The sequence below is a fragment of the Rhinichthys klamathensis genome, unplaced genomic scaffold (assembly GCF_029890125.1).
Source record: "Rhinichthys klamathensis goyatoka isolate OS25496 unplaced genomic scaffold, OSU_Roscu_1.1 h1tg000566l_1, whole genome shotgun sequence".
Lineage (NCBI taxonomy): Eukaryota > Metazoa > Chordata > Actinopteri > Cypriniformes > Leuciscidae > Rhinichthys > Rhinichthys klamathensis.
This window is the reverse complement of record NW_026607032.1, coordinates 966,374-985,537: the sequence shown is the minus strand read 5'-3', so window position 1 is coordinate 985,537 and position 19,164 is coordinate 966,374. Positions and strand designations below refer to the sequence as shown.

General features: G+C 39.4%; 1 protein-coding gene across 1 annotated transcript; it reads left to right on the top strand.

Moving 5' to 3' along the window:
* The first annotated feature begins 476 nt into the window (after positions 1 to 476).
* On the top strand, positions 477 to 18,670 carry kiss1ra (KISS1 receptor a). The gene is made up of 5 exons (XM_056239533.1): positions 477 to 714; positions 2,946 to 3,070; positions 7,122 to 7,257; positions 12,430 to 12,668; positions 18,164 to 18,670. Exons 1-5 carry the CDS (start codon positions 489 to 491, stop codon positions 18,536 to 18,538), a joined length of 1,101 nt encoding a protein of 366 aa, XP_056095508.1. The 5' UTR covers positions 477 to 488; the 3' UTR covers positions 18,539 to 18,670.
* The last annotated feature ends 494 nt before the right edge of the window (positions 18,671 to 19,164 follow it).

The following is a 19,164-nucleotide window of genomic DNA, read 5'->3' as shown; positions in this document are numbered from 1 at the left end:
GTTGCGTATCTTTAGGCTATGTGTATATTGCAGGGTAAATACCATTTATATTTTACTCTCTCTGCACAGAGAGCAGTGGAATGAGAGAGAGAGAGAGAGAGAGAGAGCAAGAGATCTAAAATTGTTGCTAGGCGACCTGACATCAGTTCTTCATTCTACAATCACTCTGTTGCCCACGTGTGTTCAGGCTGTGTATAAAGCCAATGGGAGCGAAACCACTCTGTCTTTGAGTGGATACTGCTCGCAGGGCTCCTTTTTTAAAGAGCTGAAGAGAAGTCAGAAAAATTGCGGTGATCATCTCCCTCAAATACCTGTCAACTTACAAAACTCCCTCAGTGACTAGTATGAGGTTTATGAAAGTACAACGCCAGATTCAGACGGCTTTTTCTTAATATTTCTTGGAGAGAAATCTTAGTGGAGATGAGGATTTTGTCACTGCTGAAAAGAAGAAACGTTACTTTTTTCATCTTGTTTTAAGGTCTTTAATCATGTTTCCTGGTGAAGACTGGAACTCAAGTGAGCTGTTGAACAGCTCCATTGGAAACTACTCTATGGATGATATTGAGGACGAGGAGCACCCCTTCCTGACGGATGCTTGGCTGGTGCCCCTCTTCTTCTCCCTCATCATGCTGGTGGGGCTGATCGGGAACTCACTGGTGATATATGTCGTCTCCAAGCACAGACAGATGAGGACGGCCACTAACTTTTACATTGGTGAGTTTCAGCCAATTCCCTTTTTTTCCTGTACAACCTTTCACCAGCTTAGACCAGCTCTATAAGCATTCACATGTAAAAAGCTTCTAAAGACATTTCTTTGCTTTGGAATAATATAAGCAATTGTAAGTGTATTATTTTTGTACTTTTCTGCATATTTTTCAAATTATTTTATCATTCTTGTTGTTTTTACAGCCTGGTCTCATTGTTAATACGTAGGTATTAATACGTTATTTTCAAAGATCGAAAACGTACTTTTTTATACGTTTGGATAGATGCTGAAACGTATAAGACGTATCTGCAACATTTAAACGTAACATTATTACGATTTTACAGCTACAAAACGTTAATTATTTACGTATATTCCATATCATAAAGATTTCTGTAACCATTTTTACAATTTTATAGATAAATGTAAGATCCCTTAACCCTATTCCCAAACCTAAACATAAGTTACCCATACAGAATATAAGAAGGATGAAACGTAACATTAATGGAAACCTACCCATAACCATTCCTTAAAACAACGTAACGTTAGAGTACAATTATGAAGAAAAACAAAACAGACAGACAAGTATAATCACAATAATTTATATTTTGCGAAAATGTCAAAACCGGTACCAAAAGTCGTTCACATGATGATGTGTTGCAGTCCTCTCTGGTAGTATTATAATAGTTTTGTATGAGGTACAGAGCAGATTTTTAATTAATAATCCATGAAAATGTTAATCCGGCTTCGGTTCGCTCTGTGAAGGCGCGCGCGCTTCTCCATTTCAAATCTACACCAACTGAAACACGGCATGTCGCAATCTGTGACGAAGCAGGGAAGAGCCAATGAGCGTTTGATATCACTGCCGTAAAACATGACGTAACACTTCTTGAGGGCGCAATTTTTGAATTTGAATTAATCACCATCGCGGAATTTGACGTGAACGGTCGCTGCTGAGAAATGGAGTTGAAGATCACTGGATAAAAGGCTGAATTTGGATGTGTTTATTGCAAACAACATATGGATTCTAAAGATTTGAATTACATCAAACTAATAAAATTGATGTCTTGTGAATTTATGTTGTGTTTTATTGGAGAAAACGCTTTTTGTGTCTCACGGTAAATAGACTATATTACAAAAACGAGTAAAGACGGTATTTTAAAGGTTTTAAAGTGTATTATTGTTTAACACCATTCAGGCGAAACGAGCAAAATGTAAATATTTATTAGTATTATATAAATAAATGTGACTGAAAACTTTTTAATATGCATAAATAGTAATACGTAAAAATTTGTACGTCGGTAGATTTGTTCATACGTAAATAAATTACGTTTTTGTGCTGTCAATACGTAAATGTTTTACGTTTTAGTGCTGCAAATACGTCAGTATTATACGTGTCTGCGTGTATAAAACGTAAATAAATGTACGTATGATAGAACTACACTTTACGTAAAAAAATACACACGTATTCTCATGAGATCACGTTGCAGCAGCCCAGCTGTTTTATGCTTTATTTCTTGTAAAAATGATGCTCAGACCTACTGTACTTTGAACTTAATTTTATATATAAGGAGCTATACATATTATCAAAAATTATTAAGTAATTAATAAGATTATTTAGTACTCCATACAAGCACAGTGAAATGAATTAATTTTGCACAGGAATTGCTGTGACAGGAAACAAATTGAAGTTCAAACTCTTATTGACATTATATTTGTGGTAAATGATTCATTAGCCACAGGATGATGTGCTGTCATGTAACAAAGAATTATTGCATTATCTCAAGGAACACTGCAGAAGGACCTCTTGAGCAAGATTGCGAGGTTAGGAAATGTAACTTGAATGACTTAATAATAATACAAAAAGTCACACTCACTCAAAGCCTATATGTTTGTATTTTAGTATTTGTAATGTTACTGTATTTGTACTTTTAGTCTTTTTTTTGCAGGGACGTTTTATCAATCATAGCACGACAGGCAGTCAGATTGACATCCATTTTCAGTGTTGCTGAGAGAACTTTGTATTTCATTCACTGCACATATCCTTGCATGTTCCACCATTTCTGTCTCCAATAATTCTTAAGATTGTTTTAACTTCACAATATTTGAAGAATTGGCAGAATCCATGAACCCCGTGGAGATAACAATAATACGAACAGTGCCACCTCACATTGCTCATTCAATTGTGCATACCTATTCAGATGAGACAGATCGTTCATTACACATATATTTAATTCCTCAGCAAACTTGGCTTCCACTGACATCATTTTTCTGCTATGCTGCGTGCCGTTCACTGCTACTCTCTACCCCCTGCCAGGCTGGATATTTGGGGACTTCATGTGCAAATTTGTTGCTTTTCTCCAACAGGTAAGGAGAACACCTAAGGAAACACAGATTAGTGTTCAAAAACAAGATTCTTTTTTCTTTTGTGTAGTGCAAATGTTTTTCCTGCTGCATGATCTCAGAATGTTTTTGAGGACAATGGGCACACCGACAAAGCCACTGTGAAGTACAAAGTAGGAGGAATAAATGTGTAAAATCAATGCTGATAGGATTCTGCATTTCAATACGGTAGCCGGCAGTGTCAACTAGCAATAAATTAATTAATACACTGATTAAGACTATAGTCCCTATTTTTAATAGAAAATTAGTGTTGTGTAGTGAAGCCACAACGTGTTGTGGAGTTGGGGATGGCCGAAGATGGGCACATCGTGATGTAATTATTTGGCAACGAAATTAATTAGTTCAAGTCGCATGACCAAATGTTCATGACGTTTGAAATGTTTGTCTTGTCTTGTATAGAATTAGAAATGCTTTAGTTGTATACTGCAAAAGTATCTTGCATATCTTTTAATACTAATAAAAAATGTATTCTTAGATTGACTCTGTATAGAGAGATGTCAAAACTGAAATGTCAAAAATTCAAGATACATTTCGAAACAAACGTACAGTAGTTGCTTTGGTATGTGGGGTGTGTAGAGAATCATCGCACATTTTCTGATTTCATCACCTTTTTCACAATCAATGTACCTCTCTGGACAACCACATTCTGACTGTCTGGCAGAGAGAAAGCCGCTCCAGGAACTCTGATTTAAAAAAAAAAAGTATATATATATATATATATATATATATATATAAAAAACTAGACTCATTTAAAAAATGTGTCTCTACCTTCATTTTTTTTTACCTTTATAAAACAATTCAATGCAGGTCCAGCTAAAATGTCTACTAGTGGCATTAAAAGACCAACAACTTTGATTTCTTTTCACAGAAATTATGATTGGGGCAGATTATTGATTAATGGAGACTTATTTTCGAGTGGTTCCTTGCACAATAATTTACATTTAATAATTTATTAATAATTAAACAATTTGCACAATAACCCATAATTTACCATAATGCATGATTTGAAAACAAAATGAAAACATTTTGACGTTTGCATCACTTAACCAGCTCCATAAGCAGTATAAGGCTTTTCTGACATCATAAACTTTCTCGGCAGTCACAATAAAAGAGCATGAAGAACCAAGCTAAAATTTAATGGTGGATTCTCCAAATGTTTTTTTTAATCTTATATTTTCTTTTGTTCATAATACCGGTATCTTTTAGGCTTAGGGAAGGGTTTTAGATTAGGTAGCATGTTTTTCTAAACAAACATTAACCTTTTAGTACCACTCACTGGACATTTCATTTCCGAACTGCTGCGATGCAAACAACAACCAACATAATAATACTTTGCCAGACTTACGTTCATCTGTTTGCCCTTTTGGTGCCAATAACTGGACATTTAACTTTGAAAGTGTTGCAAAATGTGGAAGAAGCAGCATGACATAATTTTGCAGAAATGTCGTCACCACGTGCACGTTTCTCAGTGAGGTTGGTAAAAAAAAAAATAGGTAAAAGGAAACGACAGAAAGGCGTCTATACTTTTTATAAAATTATTCGGCGCTAAAACTATTGTGAACTATGCAACAGATGTGCTTTTAATGCAAGTCGACAACAATGGGTGAGCTAAATATTTTAATACTAGGCAATGGGGATGTGGGCTAAAAGTGCTGGTACCCCTAGTGTTTTGGAGTAACTAAAAGTAGCAACTGTAGATTATAGCTTGGCAAGCGGTCTCTCTCAGCAGCAATACATAAAAGATTAATCCTCTGTGAACCCAAACAGTTCCATTTATAACAGCCATACAGAATATACACTCACCTAAAGGATTATTAGGAACACCATACTAATACTGTGTTTGACCCCCTTTCGCCTTCAGAACTGCCTTAATTCTACGTGGCATTGATTCAACAAGGTGCTGAAAGCATTCTTTAGAAATGTTGGCCCATATTGATAGGATAGCATCTTGCAGTTGATGGAGATTTGTGGGATGCACACCCAGGGCACGAAGCTCCCGTTCCACCACATCCCAAAGATGCTCTATTGGGTTGAGATCTGGTGACTGTGGGGGCCCTTTTAGTACAGTGAACTCATTGTCATGTTCAAGAAACCAATTTGAAATGATTCGAGCTTTGTGACATGGTGCATTATCCTGCTGGAAGTAGCCATCAGAGGATGGGTACATGGTGGCCATAAAGGGATGGACATGGTCAGAAACAATGCTCAGGTAGGCCGTGGCATTTAAACGATGCCCAATTGGCACTAAGGGGCCTTAAGTGTGCCAAGAATACATCCCCCACACCATTACACCACCAGCAGCAGCCTGCACAGTGGTAACAAGGCATGATGGATCCATGTTCTTATTCTGTTTACGCCAAATTCTGACTCTACCATCTGAATGTCTCAACAGAAATCGAGACTCATCGGACCAGGCAACATTTTTCCAGTCTTCAACTGTCCAATTTTGGTGAGCTCTTGCAAATTGTAGCCTCTTTTTCCTATTTGTAGTGGAGATGAGTGGTACCCAGTGGGGTCTTCTGCTGTTGTAGCCCATCCGCCTCAAGGTTGTGCGTGTTGTGGCTTCACAAATGCTTTGCTGCATACCTCGGTTGTAACGAGTGGTTATTTCTGTCAAAGTTGCTCTTCTATCAGCTTGAATCAGTCGGCCCATTTCTCCTCTGACCTCTAGCATCAACAAGGCATTTTCGCCCACAGGACTGCCGCATACTGGATGTTTTTCCCTTTTCACACCATTCTTTGTAAACCCTAGAAATGGTTGTGCGTGAAAATCCCAGTAACTAAGCAGATTGTGAAATACTCAGACCGGCCCGTCTGGCACCAACAACCATGCCACGCTCAAAATTGCTTAAATCACCTTTCTTTCCCATTCTGACATTCAGTTTGGAGTTCAGGAGATTGTCTTGACCAGGACCACACCCCTAAATGCATTGAAGCAACTGCCATGTGATTGGTTGATTAGATAATTGCATTAATGAGAAATTGAACAGGTGTTCCTAATAATCCTTTAGGTTAGTGTACATCATACAAGAAAATCATCATTGAATAGAAATGCTCCGAGGAATATCAAGGTGTGTGTGTGTGTGTTTTTTTTTTTTTTACATTTAGGTACACATGGAGGAAGAATTTATTTTTGTGTGGCATTTCAACATTATGATTCATCCCTCATTTCATGTAGATAATAGAAGATGTGAGTCAATCTTTATTCACTGCTTCGTGAGAGACTGCATTGGCCAAAGAGAAAAGTAGGACAATATGTTTATAGAACCATTAAAAACATAAGAAAAGAAAAAAGAATATGCAACAAAAGGGATGTCATCCCATTAAACATATGAATAGTTACTTGTTTCGTCTATACTTTGAATTAAATTCACTTACATAAGCAATGTTGCAGTGCAATTGAAAGTAAAATAAATTTTACTATCTGTACATGAAAATCTACTGAAAGTCTATGGTTAATTCACAAGTCTTCATTCTTAGTTGTATTTACATCCAGCTGTGGTTTTGGTATTTTCCTAGCCGTGAAGCTTTTCGTGTCATAAACACAGGCTTCCTCAGATTGAGGCTACGCACACCTTTTTTGTTTAATCATTAGATACCTTATACAAAAAATGATGGGAAGGAACAGCTCTTTGTTCACACCTGTTGCATCAAAGAGCTAAGGGATAGTTAAGCTTGTATAAAACACTCAGCACAATGGGTGACTTTATTCTCTAAAGCCTCTCCTCCTACCTGATTCTTTTAATTTAAGATAAGCAATCAGGCCCTTCAGTTCAATTAATTCACCAGACAAAACCACAAATGAATGGGGCTGTTTTTTCGGTCTAGAATGAATTCAGAAAGGGATGAGCTAAAGACTGGCCTATATTGAAAGCATTATGCGTTTTTGATGTGCTAGATTTTAGATTACTTAAATCCAATTTTTATGTTTACTCCAGCGCTCTGGGGCATGTCTGTCTTGCATGTACTGATAATGATATGAACACATGATAACAAAAGGTTTGGCAATGTGTAGGTGACCGTACAGGCGACGTGCATCACTCTTACGGCGATGAGTGGAGACCGTTGCTATGTGACTGTGTATCCTCTGAAATCCCTGCACCATCGGACCCCTCGTGTCGCAATGATTGTTAGCATCTGTATCTGGATCGGTAAGTCATTTAGTAGAATTATACACTATACACATAACGTTGCTATCATGTCATTAATATCAATAAAGGTGACACCATCCCTACACTTATGTAACAGTATTCTCGCTATAACTGCAATAATTAGTCCACTTTATTAAATGTAAACAACTTAAATGTACAACTTAATCTCCTTCCACAGTATCTGCTGTCGATTATCACATAAATAAGTTCAAGTCATCCTACAGTGTAATAAATCTTTGAAAATTGGCTATATTGTATATATATACACAGGTCAGGCGGGCCATAACGTACCCTTTCCCTCCTTCAGGGAACGAGGGTTACAACAGTAACCGAGATGTTCCCTATCAGTCAGTCACGTTTGTCCCTATGGAAAGTGCCTAAACCGTTGATCCTACCCAGCGCCCATGTAAGTCGGGCAGACCTCCGTACCTGATGGGGCGGAAGGATAGAACTTTCCAAGAGGAAGGTCGATAGCTGTTGTTCTTATCTGTTTCACCAATTCAGCCACGACTGGTTGGACAATACTGGGGAAACGCGCCGAGTCCAGATGGAAAGGGCCGTTACAGAGACTACATCCTGCTGATAGGAAGGTAACATGTGGAAATACATATATGGACTGACTCGTGGGGCAGTGCTACATATGGAAGATCTCTGCGGTAGGTCCTGCCTAGACAGTCAGGGATAGAACCATTACAGATGGAGAGACGGGGCAAAGTGGAATCTGCCCAGGGAAAGACACGGGTTTACCGACAGGGAAACCGTGCCTTGGAAGAATACACATATGGGGCATCTAGCCCAGTACATGGGCTGACTACCTAGGCTTGCATCTCGTGTACTGAGCCTGGTGTCGGACTCCTCCGCTGCGTCCACTGCCGAAGGATGCTTGGAGGAAACTCCATCCAGGGTGTGACAGGTGGGGTGTGCCAGAGCAAATAGGGCACTTGTAACCACCCCTCCTACTCCAAGACCTACTCCCCTTCCACCCTGACCTTGCACAGTGTCTGTGCGAGCAGGCTCACTGAGGGAAACGCATATTCGCGTAGGCCCCGGGGCCAGCTGTGTGCCAGTGCATTCGTGCAGAGGGTCCCCTGGGTCAGGGAATAGAACAGCTGGCAATGGGAGGACCCGGCAAACCGGTTACCTACTCCATCTCAGCTGGACCAACTGGGGGTGGAGTCTCCACTCACCCGGGAGCGTGAGAGCTGGTCAGCTGCATGATTGAGCTCACCCGGAATGTAAATGGCACGGAGCAACCTGGTTCACAACTGACTCCAGAGGAGATGGCGGAAAAGTTGGGACATGCAGCGTGAACATAGACCAACCTGATTGGTGACGTACGCCACTATGGTTGTGTTGTCTGTCCGGACCAGCATGTGCTTGCCCTGCAACAACCTTCAAAACCTGCGCAGGGCCAGCAGTACTGCTAGCAACTCGAGCCAGTTGATGTTCCCACTGCAGTCGAGATCCTGTCCAGGAGCGTCCGTTGCATACAGCGTCCAGGCCCGTTCTGGAGGCATCTGTTGAGAAAACAACGTGCCTGGATACTTGTTCTCCAGGGCTTGTTCTCCAGCCCATAGAAAGGCAAGGTCCGACCACGGGCTGAAAGTGTGGCGACAGATCGGTGTGATGGTCACCCGATGTGCGCCACGAGTCCTGAAGCGATCTCATATGCATCAATCTGAGCGGCGTGACCATGGCTGAGGATGCCATGCGCCCCAGGAGCCTCTCAAATAGTCTCAGTGGAACAGCTGTTGTCCCCCTGATCAAATTCAGGCAGTTTAGCACTGACGGTGCGTGCTCGTTCGTCAGATGAGCTGTTATGTTGTGCGAGTCCAACTCCATAATGAGAAAAAATATCATCTGCATAGGGGAGAGTTTGCTCTTTTCCCAGTTGACCCTAAGCGCTAGATGGTTGAGGTACCTGAGCACCAGGTCCCTGTGTTCGCACAACAAATCTCGAGAGTGAGCTAAAATGAGCCAGCCATCAAGATAGTTGAGAATGCGAACTCTCGCTTCCCTTAGTGGGGCAAGGACAGGCTTTGCGACTTTTGTGAAGACACAGGGGGACAGGGACAGCCTGATGTGGAGGACCTTGTACTGGTATGCCCTTGAAAGCAAACCAAAGGAATGCTCTGTGTCGAGGCAAAATCGAGACATTTATGAGTCCTTCAGGTCGATCGCTGCAAACTAATCTCGAGGGCGAACGCATGTGAAGATGCGTTTTTGCGGCAACTTCTTGAACAGAAGCTTGTGAATTGCCCGATTCAAGACATGCAGATCCAAGATTGGCTGTAACCCACTGCGTTTCTTGCGTATGATGAAGGATGAGGTGTAAAACCCGACTTTATCTCTGTTGGAGGGGCTGGCTCTATTGCGTCCTTGCCAGCTTGATCGCAATCTCTGCACACAGGAGAGGGTCATCCTTCTATGCCACTACGGTAAACAGGGCGCTGCTGAACCTGGGGGGAAACCAAGCAACCTGAATCGCCTAGCCGAGTCTGATCATCTTAATGAGCCAACGAGACGGGCTGGGAAGCACTAGCCCGGCCCCCAGACACCATGCAAGAGGCACCAGTGGAACTACAGATGCACCAGCGGAGGGGCAGCGAAGTGGATCGCTGGGTCCCAACCTGGGAGGTGTAGCGTCCCGAAGTAGAGGAAGTGAGTGTGATGTGACTTACCTGGCTCCATGGTTCCCACAAGGGAGTAGTTGGAGACATGTGAGGAGGCATTGCGCCCTCGAGCAACAAACTCCTGCGCTGTGGCGAGAGAAGAGGGGAATGAGATTGAGGAAACTGCTCTTTAAAAAAAAAAAAAAAATTGAGTACCAGCGGCGGAACAGAAATAAATTATTTTTTGATGAACAAAAGATTTTCCACCTGGCCCTCCTCCAGGGGAAGGAGTGGTGCCTATACCATCTTATGGACAAGAGCAGATCCCTCATTCTCCGGGTAACCTGTCTCAGAGATGTTGTTTCGCCGAACACTTTTGAGGGTGTAGCGATGGCTGAGATGGGGTTCGTTCCCACTATAATTCACAGATTTCCCTGTGTATTAACCAAAGGGGTCCTCTGTGGAGCAGAGAAACTAGAACGGGGTATAACAGAGGGTACTCCACCTTTTTCAAGGTATCGGAGCCTCGATCTTAACATTACAATCGTCATGTTCCCGCAGTGAGAACATGAATCATTAACGAACACCTCCTCAGTGAGCTTACGGCCCAGACATGTGAGGCAGTGGCTGTAAGACTGGGCCAGGAGCGCCCAGGGGCAGGGGCGTAGCCATCATTTCAAAAGTGAGGCGGACAGAATGTCAAGGTTTTTTCTTCAGACTTTTGTTGACAGGTTTTTGCTTAATTGGTTTAATATGCAATTTATTTTTAAAGCAATAAAACAGAAAGAAAGAAATGCAGATGTTCAGTACTATATTGCACATGCAGGGTTTTTGGTTGAAAACGAGGCGGAGGTGGTAAAATCCCGACCATGTATTTAAATTATATAATAAAATGTTTATTTTTCGTAGATCACCATATAGCCTACTGTGTTACCCACATTATTTTTGTAGGTGGATCTCGGTACTTCTAGGGGGGTCCGGGGGCATGCCCCACCGTAAGAAAATTGTGTAAATAACATTTAGGTTACTTAGAATAAAAGTTCTTCTTTTGGCAAAATTAAATTTCCTTAAAAGCCTAAACAATGTCTGTCTTACTAAACTTTCCAATTGAAAACCTTCAAACTTCAAGCTTTTAAAACTACTTAAAACTTTCTAGTTAGGCTTTTTCAAGAGAACTTAAAGTTTGTCTATAACTTTTTTATCTAATTGTAAAGTGTTACCGAATTATGGTAAACATCATGTAAATGTTACAACGCTGCCTGATTCAAGCAGATCGTGGCTGTTATTGCATGAAAATACAAATTCAGCATTAACAATCACCATGTTTATTCTAATTTGAAGGGCTTTGATAACATATCTGTGAAAATAAAAGACATTACGAATAAAAAAAGATTGAAAATAGTGCACGTTTTTGCGGGTAGTGAATATTTTCAATTTACAACAAAACTTCTTAATTCAACAAGAGAAATAGGCAGAGTTATTCATCATTGTGCAACACAATTCGGATACCACATGACAACTTACTTACAGTGCTTGACTTTTTCGTGAAAAACAAGTGAAGAGTTTTTGCCGTTTTGAACTGATACTGATGGATTCTCCCGCGTAATCTACGGCCATGCCCAGGGGTGTGATGATCACTACACAGCACGTTTGCTCTTTATGTCGAAACACACGACTGAGTTTGACATCTCTCTAACACAGAAAAGCGCTATATAAATGAAGGTGACAGAACGTCTCGTGAATGAAGGCAGATTGGCAGAGCACTGACAAACAACCGCTCGGCTCAGAAGCAAAAAGCTGAATGAGTGAGTTGCCAGCAAGCTTATACCTGTATGTCCAGGGGAGTGGCTTGCCATGCAAATCTCACTCGCCAATGTCCATTGGCTTGTTTTGTTACCACTTAAAGATGATTGGGCTCCCAAGTGAGATCCCATAATGTCAGTCTTTTCGACGTAATGTATATGTACTGTATATCAGTAAAATGTAACTATACAAATATATTTACAATACAGTATAAATATAAATAATTCATAAATGTGTTTAAGTTATTAAAGCTGTCCTTTATATTATATATACTTTTGTATTTTATTATTTGTAGCATTGTAGTTTTGTAGATATCTTAATTGCTGTCAATAATACGTAAAAAAAAATGCGTTTCAGTGTAAACATACGAAAACATGCTAGAACCACAACGTGTAAGGATTGGTTATCAAATGTATTTAACTCGTCATTACCATGTAAAACTGCTAAGTTTTGCATGTTCACACAAGGATACCAAATTACATCAATAAAGTAACCAGAGGTCGACCTGTTATCCACCTAAAAGTAGCCCCACTTCAAAAGAACAGTTGAGACAATACAGCTCAAATATCTAACTTTATTTTTACGGAAAAATGAATGTAGGTTAAAAGCTTCAACAAAAATTCAAGCTTCACATTGATGCTTTTTAACATAAGTGGATGACAGCACTCAACTGCATTTCATCACCCAGAATACTATGTAAAATATTGAAAATTAATGAGCATTTAAATTCTCATCTTACCCTCTCTTATGCAACAAGGTTCCTTCATTCTTTCCATACCAATCTTCCTGTACCAGAGGCTTGAGGACGGCTATTGGTATGGACCAAGAAAATACTGCATGGAGAGGTTTCCATCAAAGGCCACTGAGAAGGCTTTCATCCTCTATCAGTTCATAGCTGTTTATCTACTGCCTGTCATTACCATCTCCTTCTGTTATTCCTTCATGTTGAAGAGAGTGGGACAGGCCTCTGTGGAACCAGTGGATAACAGCCATCAGGTATGACACTCCACCGAATATATATAAAAGGCTATACACTCTTTAATCTATAATTCAGGTGTGCTACGAGGGGTTGTGAAATATCTTTGTTTCTTTCCTTCTCTTCAACAGTAAAGACAAAGTAGTTGTAGTAGTAACCTTTTATTTGGTAAAATAAAAGTAATTTAAGGCCAAAATGAAAGACAGTGCTTTGCATAAATAAAAAAAATTACTGGAAATACTTTTAAAGGTTCAGTGAGTGATTTCTGAGAAATGCTGTTGCAAGTGAATCTTACCGAGCACCACAACAAACTTGTAGCCAATCAGCAGTAGGGGGCGTATACAATGATGATGGGGGGAGTAGAGGGAGAAAGAGCAAGAGGGAAATTTGAAAAAAGAATGTAGAAAGGGAGATGGCTGAGAGACATTACAAAAGAGAAAAGGTCAGAGGAATATCACTGGAAAAAGAAGGGTTATGGATCAGGCAAGAGCTTTAGAACTCGAGTTAAAATTACAAGCTTTTCAACACTGGAGAGACAGGAAGCGGAAAGGCCTGAAAATGGATGCAGAGGTTGCGTTGATTCTGCTCCATATGTGAGTAACAGAGTTTCCGCTAGAAAAAAATGGTGCCGGCTTTGACCGGCAGAGTTTTCGTTTTACGGACATTTTGATGATATGCCGGTCAAATATCGCCTCTTAATTAGTCAAGTTGAGGAAAACTGGAGGCAGGCTATGTAACTTAAAAAATGACATAATCAGGCCGTATTGAATGCAACATGTTTATTAGCCTAACTTTCAAATAGACGGAACAGAAACGTGAATGTCCGATTGGCGTCAATCAACGGCAATTGTTTTTACTATGGTTTCACATAGTTTAACAAACCAATCCCCCTTCCCCACATAAAATATCTGAATAGTAGCCTATTGTTTTTACTCAAGCGAACTTAATTATACACTCTCAGTAGGTCTCATTTAGCTGGTAACATTTAAATTGGCCACCGTGAAATGACTCCTTGAGAAATGAACTGGAACAAACAAATGACTAGGCCTATAACATTGCCTCGAGTCATTTTAGGCTACTTTTTACGCTGTTTTGCAGTGCTGAATTGTGCAGCTGCCGACTTAAAATCAAAACTTACCAGTGTCTCCACAACTTGCAATGCTCATAAGCCGCGTAAGGGCCTGATCACATCTTCACACCACGTCTTTTGCGCGCTCAAGTTCGTTATTTTAAAAGTAGGTGCTGGTATGCGCGCTCATAATGGAAGCGACGCGCTCGTTTTTTCCAAGCGCGTCCGTGCCGCATCGAGATAAAAACATCTCGGTGTGGATTGAGGTAGGGCTGCTATTTTTATTTAACGAAAAATCTTAGTCTAACAGAAAAAAATTGCTATTTTTTTTAAAGCTTCGGATTCAGTGTTTTCTTTTTGTCATCTTAATTTGTTAATTATTTAACTTAAAAAATATATATTTAGTGTTGGCCAATTTTATGTTTTTTTATTTGTATTATTTTATTCTGTTTTTCTCTGTTTTCACTGTCAGAAATGTTGCAGGTGCGTGAAAATTTGATCTGAGTTCTGTTGTTGATCTGTTCTGTATGCTGCTGTTTGCACTTTGCACATTTAAATAAACCCTTTGATAAATAAATAAAAATGTTTGTATTTTTAACGGGTCACAGATATGTGTCAATTTTATTTTTATTTAATGCCAATTCAATATTATAATCTTATCAGTTAACGGTTAATAATCGATTAACAAGCGGCGGTTGTCGGTTGGGAAAATTAACCGAAATGAGCATCCCTGCTGCATACATTTTGTTGAAATCACATATGAGGGCTTCGCAGGCTGTGGAGAAATGCAGTCCTCCATAGCCACGGAGCGCTGTCATGACAGCGAGGGCATCACGTCGCAGGTTTACGGCATTTTTAAGAGGAGCAGTGTCCGCAGACTCAATGCTTGTAAAATGGTAAATAATCCTTCTGGAGTGCGTTTCCCGAAAGCATCGTTATCCAACTATGATTGCAATTTCCATTGAACTCTATTGATAACGACGGAACTTGCGACCATAGTTGGCTTTGGGAAACGCACCCCTGATCGGTCCGTGTATTTTTGCTTTATAGGGCTTGGGCGCCGCGTTGCATTCTGGGACGTGGCGGCCATGTTGACAGCTTCGCGAATGTAAACATGCAGCAAGTCGAACGAGGAGAAGCAGCAGAGTTGGGAGAAAGAAAAGAAAAAAAGATGTTAAAATCCCTAAAAGGAGGTGGAATTTACCGGGATACGTTAAATAGGGAAGCCAGGGACCGGTATGTGGACAAAATCGGCACTTTTAACGGTTTGGATCCTACGGAAGCGTATTGCATTCACTTGAGGAAAAAAAATCTACTCTGTTTTTCTGAATTAACGAGTTAATATCTCAGAATTATGAGACACATTTTTCTTGAAAAACATTTTTTTCACTCTGTTTTTATGAATTAATGAGTTACTCATAATTTTGAGATAATTAAGTCATTAATTCAGAAAAACAGAGCAAAATCTTTTTTCCATGAAAAATTATCTCGTAATTCTGAGATAATTAACTCGTTAATTCAGAAAAACAGAGTAGATTTTTTCCTCCAGTGAATGCAATACGCTTCCATAGGATCCATTTGAAATTTCCAACAAACAGTGGGAGCACAGTAACTTAATCCGGACAAAGGTAAGCTGCGCTCCACCTAGCTGCTACTTTAGTAACAGTTAGTGCTAACAATCATTCACACATGTAACGTACTTTTAACTATGTGTTTCAAAAGTGTAGTTAGTAGCTGTTTTAAGCAAAACTTAAGTTAGTAAGCAAAACGATACTTAGGGCAAGGGGGTAGCAACAGGACAACAGTACAGAGACTGACAGGTCCGATGGAAGGGCTAACGTTAATGTTATTAGACTATTAAAATACGGGATATTTTACAGGAAAATTCTAAAACGGGAAGACAGCGGGAAAAGAGCTCAAATACACGAGAAGCCCGGAAAAAAACGGGAGGGTTGAAAGCTAACGTTACAGTTTTAAAACACATAACGTTAGTTAAAAGTACATGTGTGAAGGTTGTTAGCAGTAATGGTTACTAAACTAGCAGCTAGGTGGAGCGCATCTTAAAGTTACCTTTGTCCGGATTACTGTGTTCCCACTGTTTGCCGACTCTTTGTTGGAAATTTCATATGGATCCAAACCGTTAAAAGTGCCGATTTTGTCCACATACCGGTCCCTGGCTTCCCTATTTAACGTATCCCGGTAAATTCCACCTCCTTTTAGGGATTTTAACATCTTTTTTTCTTTTCTTTCTCCCAACTCTGCTGCTTCTCCTCGTTCGACTTGCTGCATGTTTACATTCGCGAAGCTGTCAACATGGCCGCCACGCCAAGTAATGACGTCACGACGCCCAAGCCCTATACATTTTTTTTAGGCTGCTTCTTATTTTGCGGTTAGCAACTATTTCTTGTGCATTACCGCCACCACAGGACTGGAGTAAGGCACGTTTTTTAAGGCTTATTCTCAGATTCAGATTGTGTTAGGGGGGCTGGATTATTAGGCCATTTTAATCGGACAATTTGACCGGAGAGATTTAATTTTGTCGGACATTTCATTTGTTGAAAAATGAAACCCTGGTGAGTAACATTGGTTTTTATGTTTCACAGAACCAATATGCTGTTGTTGTAATTTTAGCTTTAGTAAACGGACAGTCTGGCAACTAACACATTTTTGCTTGCATATAATCTTGTGAACTGTTCATTTGTTTTTCTTAGTTGTTCATTCGTCATCTTCACTTTTCTTACATATTCTCTGTAGCAATGGGAAGTTAGGATCATTTTACTGACTCAGATCTTTGAGTCTCATTCGGCAAAATTAATGAATCTTTTTTCCAAGTCATTTAGTTCACTTTAGCAGAATATAATTGAAATGTTACGTTATAGCAAATGAAGGGAGGGGTGTGTTTGTTTGGGTTTATTTCAAATATCAACAGTGTTTCTCAGAAATCACTTACTGCATCTTTAATTCTTAATGAACTACATAACTATAAATATAGTGATAGAATTAATGAATGTAATTAATATAAAATATTCTTATAAAAGTATGTAATCCTTACTTTAAATATTTTGTAAAGCTAATTTTCACAGCAAACACAGCATTCTCACAAGTAATCTGATGTAGGTGTGGTTCAGTATCACATAGGCAGTGCCCAAAATCTCATGACTTCACACGTTTTGTATTTAAAGGTTCCCTGTAAAGAAATTGATTTCCAAAGCACCATAAACATCATGTCTAAAGATAGATGAGACATAACCAGTCGTATATTAAATAGCTTATTTTTTGACAGAATCACGTTGAAATAATTATAAATGACATGTATAAATAGATTTTATCATTTTGTTTTATTTTTTTCACCAACTGCTGAGCCAATTGATAAATGCTGCCTTCAAAACATATTTGTGACAGGGTTTAGATTTGCACCTGTGCTTCCAATATTCAAGTAGTGCCACAAATGCTTTATTGAACTGAGATGTGCTGTATTTTCCCATATTTTGCAGTCACCTTTTCCCTTTGATAAGAAACCCAGTCACTGAAAGTGAAAAAAACCCTCACAGCATGATGCTGCCAAACACCAGACTTCGCTGTAGATATAGTGACTCCTTGAGGAGGAGGCAGTGTTAGCTTTGCCACATATTCGCTTTGAATTTCAGACTAAAAGCTCCTAAAAGCTCCATCTTGTCTGAGAAAAAAGACTTTTCCCCACATATACGGCTGAGTGACCTCTCACTCACTCAAAGTTCTTGAGTACATGTCTTAACATTATTTTTCTTGTATAGTGAGTTTATATGGCAGGATTAAACTGGAACCTTTATCCAGAAAATGTCACTACACCTTAAATACACATTTTGATCTTTTTTTCTTTTTTCAAATATTAGATAGATTTGGCAGTTTTTCCAAATAGTAACAATATTTTATAGGAAACTACTTATATTTTTAAATATATAGAAAATATGAATAAAAATTATGTAAAACTACTTATGTCAACATTTTTTCAGACATTTAATGAGACTTCTAATGGTGATACACCTTTAATTGCGACATTTTTCTTTTACTTTAAACCCTATGAAAAATATAAAAGTAAATTTTAATTCAGAAATTGAAAACATTTTCATCATAGAAGAGGTGCATTCAAGTCATTATCTGTATGATAGCGTAGTATAGTATAATAGCATTTTTAATATATTTCTTAACATTCAGGCAGAAAAAAAATGAAAGTTTCTTGTTTTGTCAAGTTTCAATTAAATTACAAAGAATTGCATTTCAGTGTAGACCTTCATTAGAATGACTAGAAGTCTATAGGTACTTTTGCAGAGCATTCTCACTATGTATAAACATATGCAGATTATTATTAAAATGTCACTGATCTATTATTTTATTGCCTTTTTTTGTAAGTGAAAGCAGATATCAGACTAAGTTCCCTTCTTCTTGTCAAAACATTGTTTGTTTCAGGTCCACCTGCTCTCAGAGAGAACTATCTCCATTAGGAGTAAGATTTCCAAAATGGTAGTGGTCATTGTTGTCCTCTTCACCATTTGCTGGGGTCCCATTCAGATCTTTGTCCTGTTCCAGTCTTTCTACCCCAACTTCAAGGCCAACTACGCAACATATAAGATCAAGACGTGGGCTAACTGCATGTCCTATGCCAACTCTTCTATCAACCCTATTGTCTACGGTTTTATGGGCGCTAGCTTCCGCAAGTCTTTCAGGAAGACCTTCCCCTTCCTCTTTAGACACAAAGTGAGGGACAGCAGTGTCGCCTCCCGCACTGCCAATGCAGAAATAAAGTTTGTAGCAACGGAGGAGAGCAACACTGAGAGGAAATGAGAGCAAATTACATCTAAACCATGATTTCGCATGCCAACTAGTTGCTGAAGCTCAGGCTTCCTCTGCATTAACAAGAGTAAAATTCAGTTCACTGAGCTGCGAAAAAAATATTTTAATGTGGTGCGAAAGGGCATTTAGAGAGCAAAGAACTGCAAAAGTGCACATTAATTATTACTGTTGTAATTACAGCTGGAGTTAAATAGTATAATTTGATGTTTACATCCTTTGTGCAACCAACATCCAAACCAAAAGGTTAAACTCTTATTGGTGGCCCTGCTGTGGTATAGAGAGCTTGCATTTTCTAAATTTGTGGATGGAAAGCTCATTTTACAGTGCGTAAGTTTGAGCATGGGGAGCCAAACGGATCCTCTGCCAGTGGAGATGTGTAGGAGCTTGCCTGAGAGGATGTTGACTAAATCAAACATGGCAACTGTTGACTCATCCATTGTGCTTGACATATACACGACACCACCCTGTGCACACTTCCTCTCGAAACATCCACTCCAAACTGATCTTCATCGGTTATATTTATATATTCTGAACATTCTAAGGCATGGATCAACCTGAAGAGGTGTACCCAGAAGGTAAAGACTCTCAAAGCACGCCACTTCTCAAGACTGAGTGAA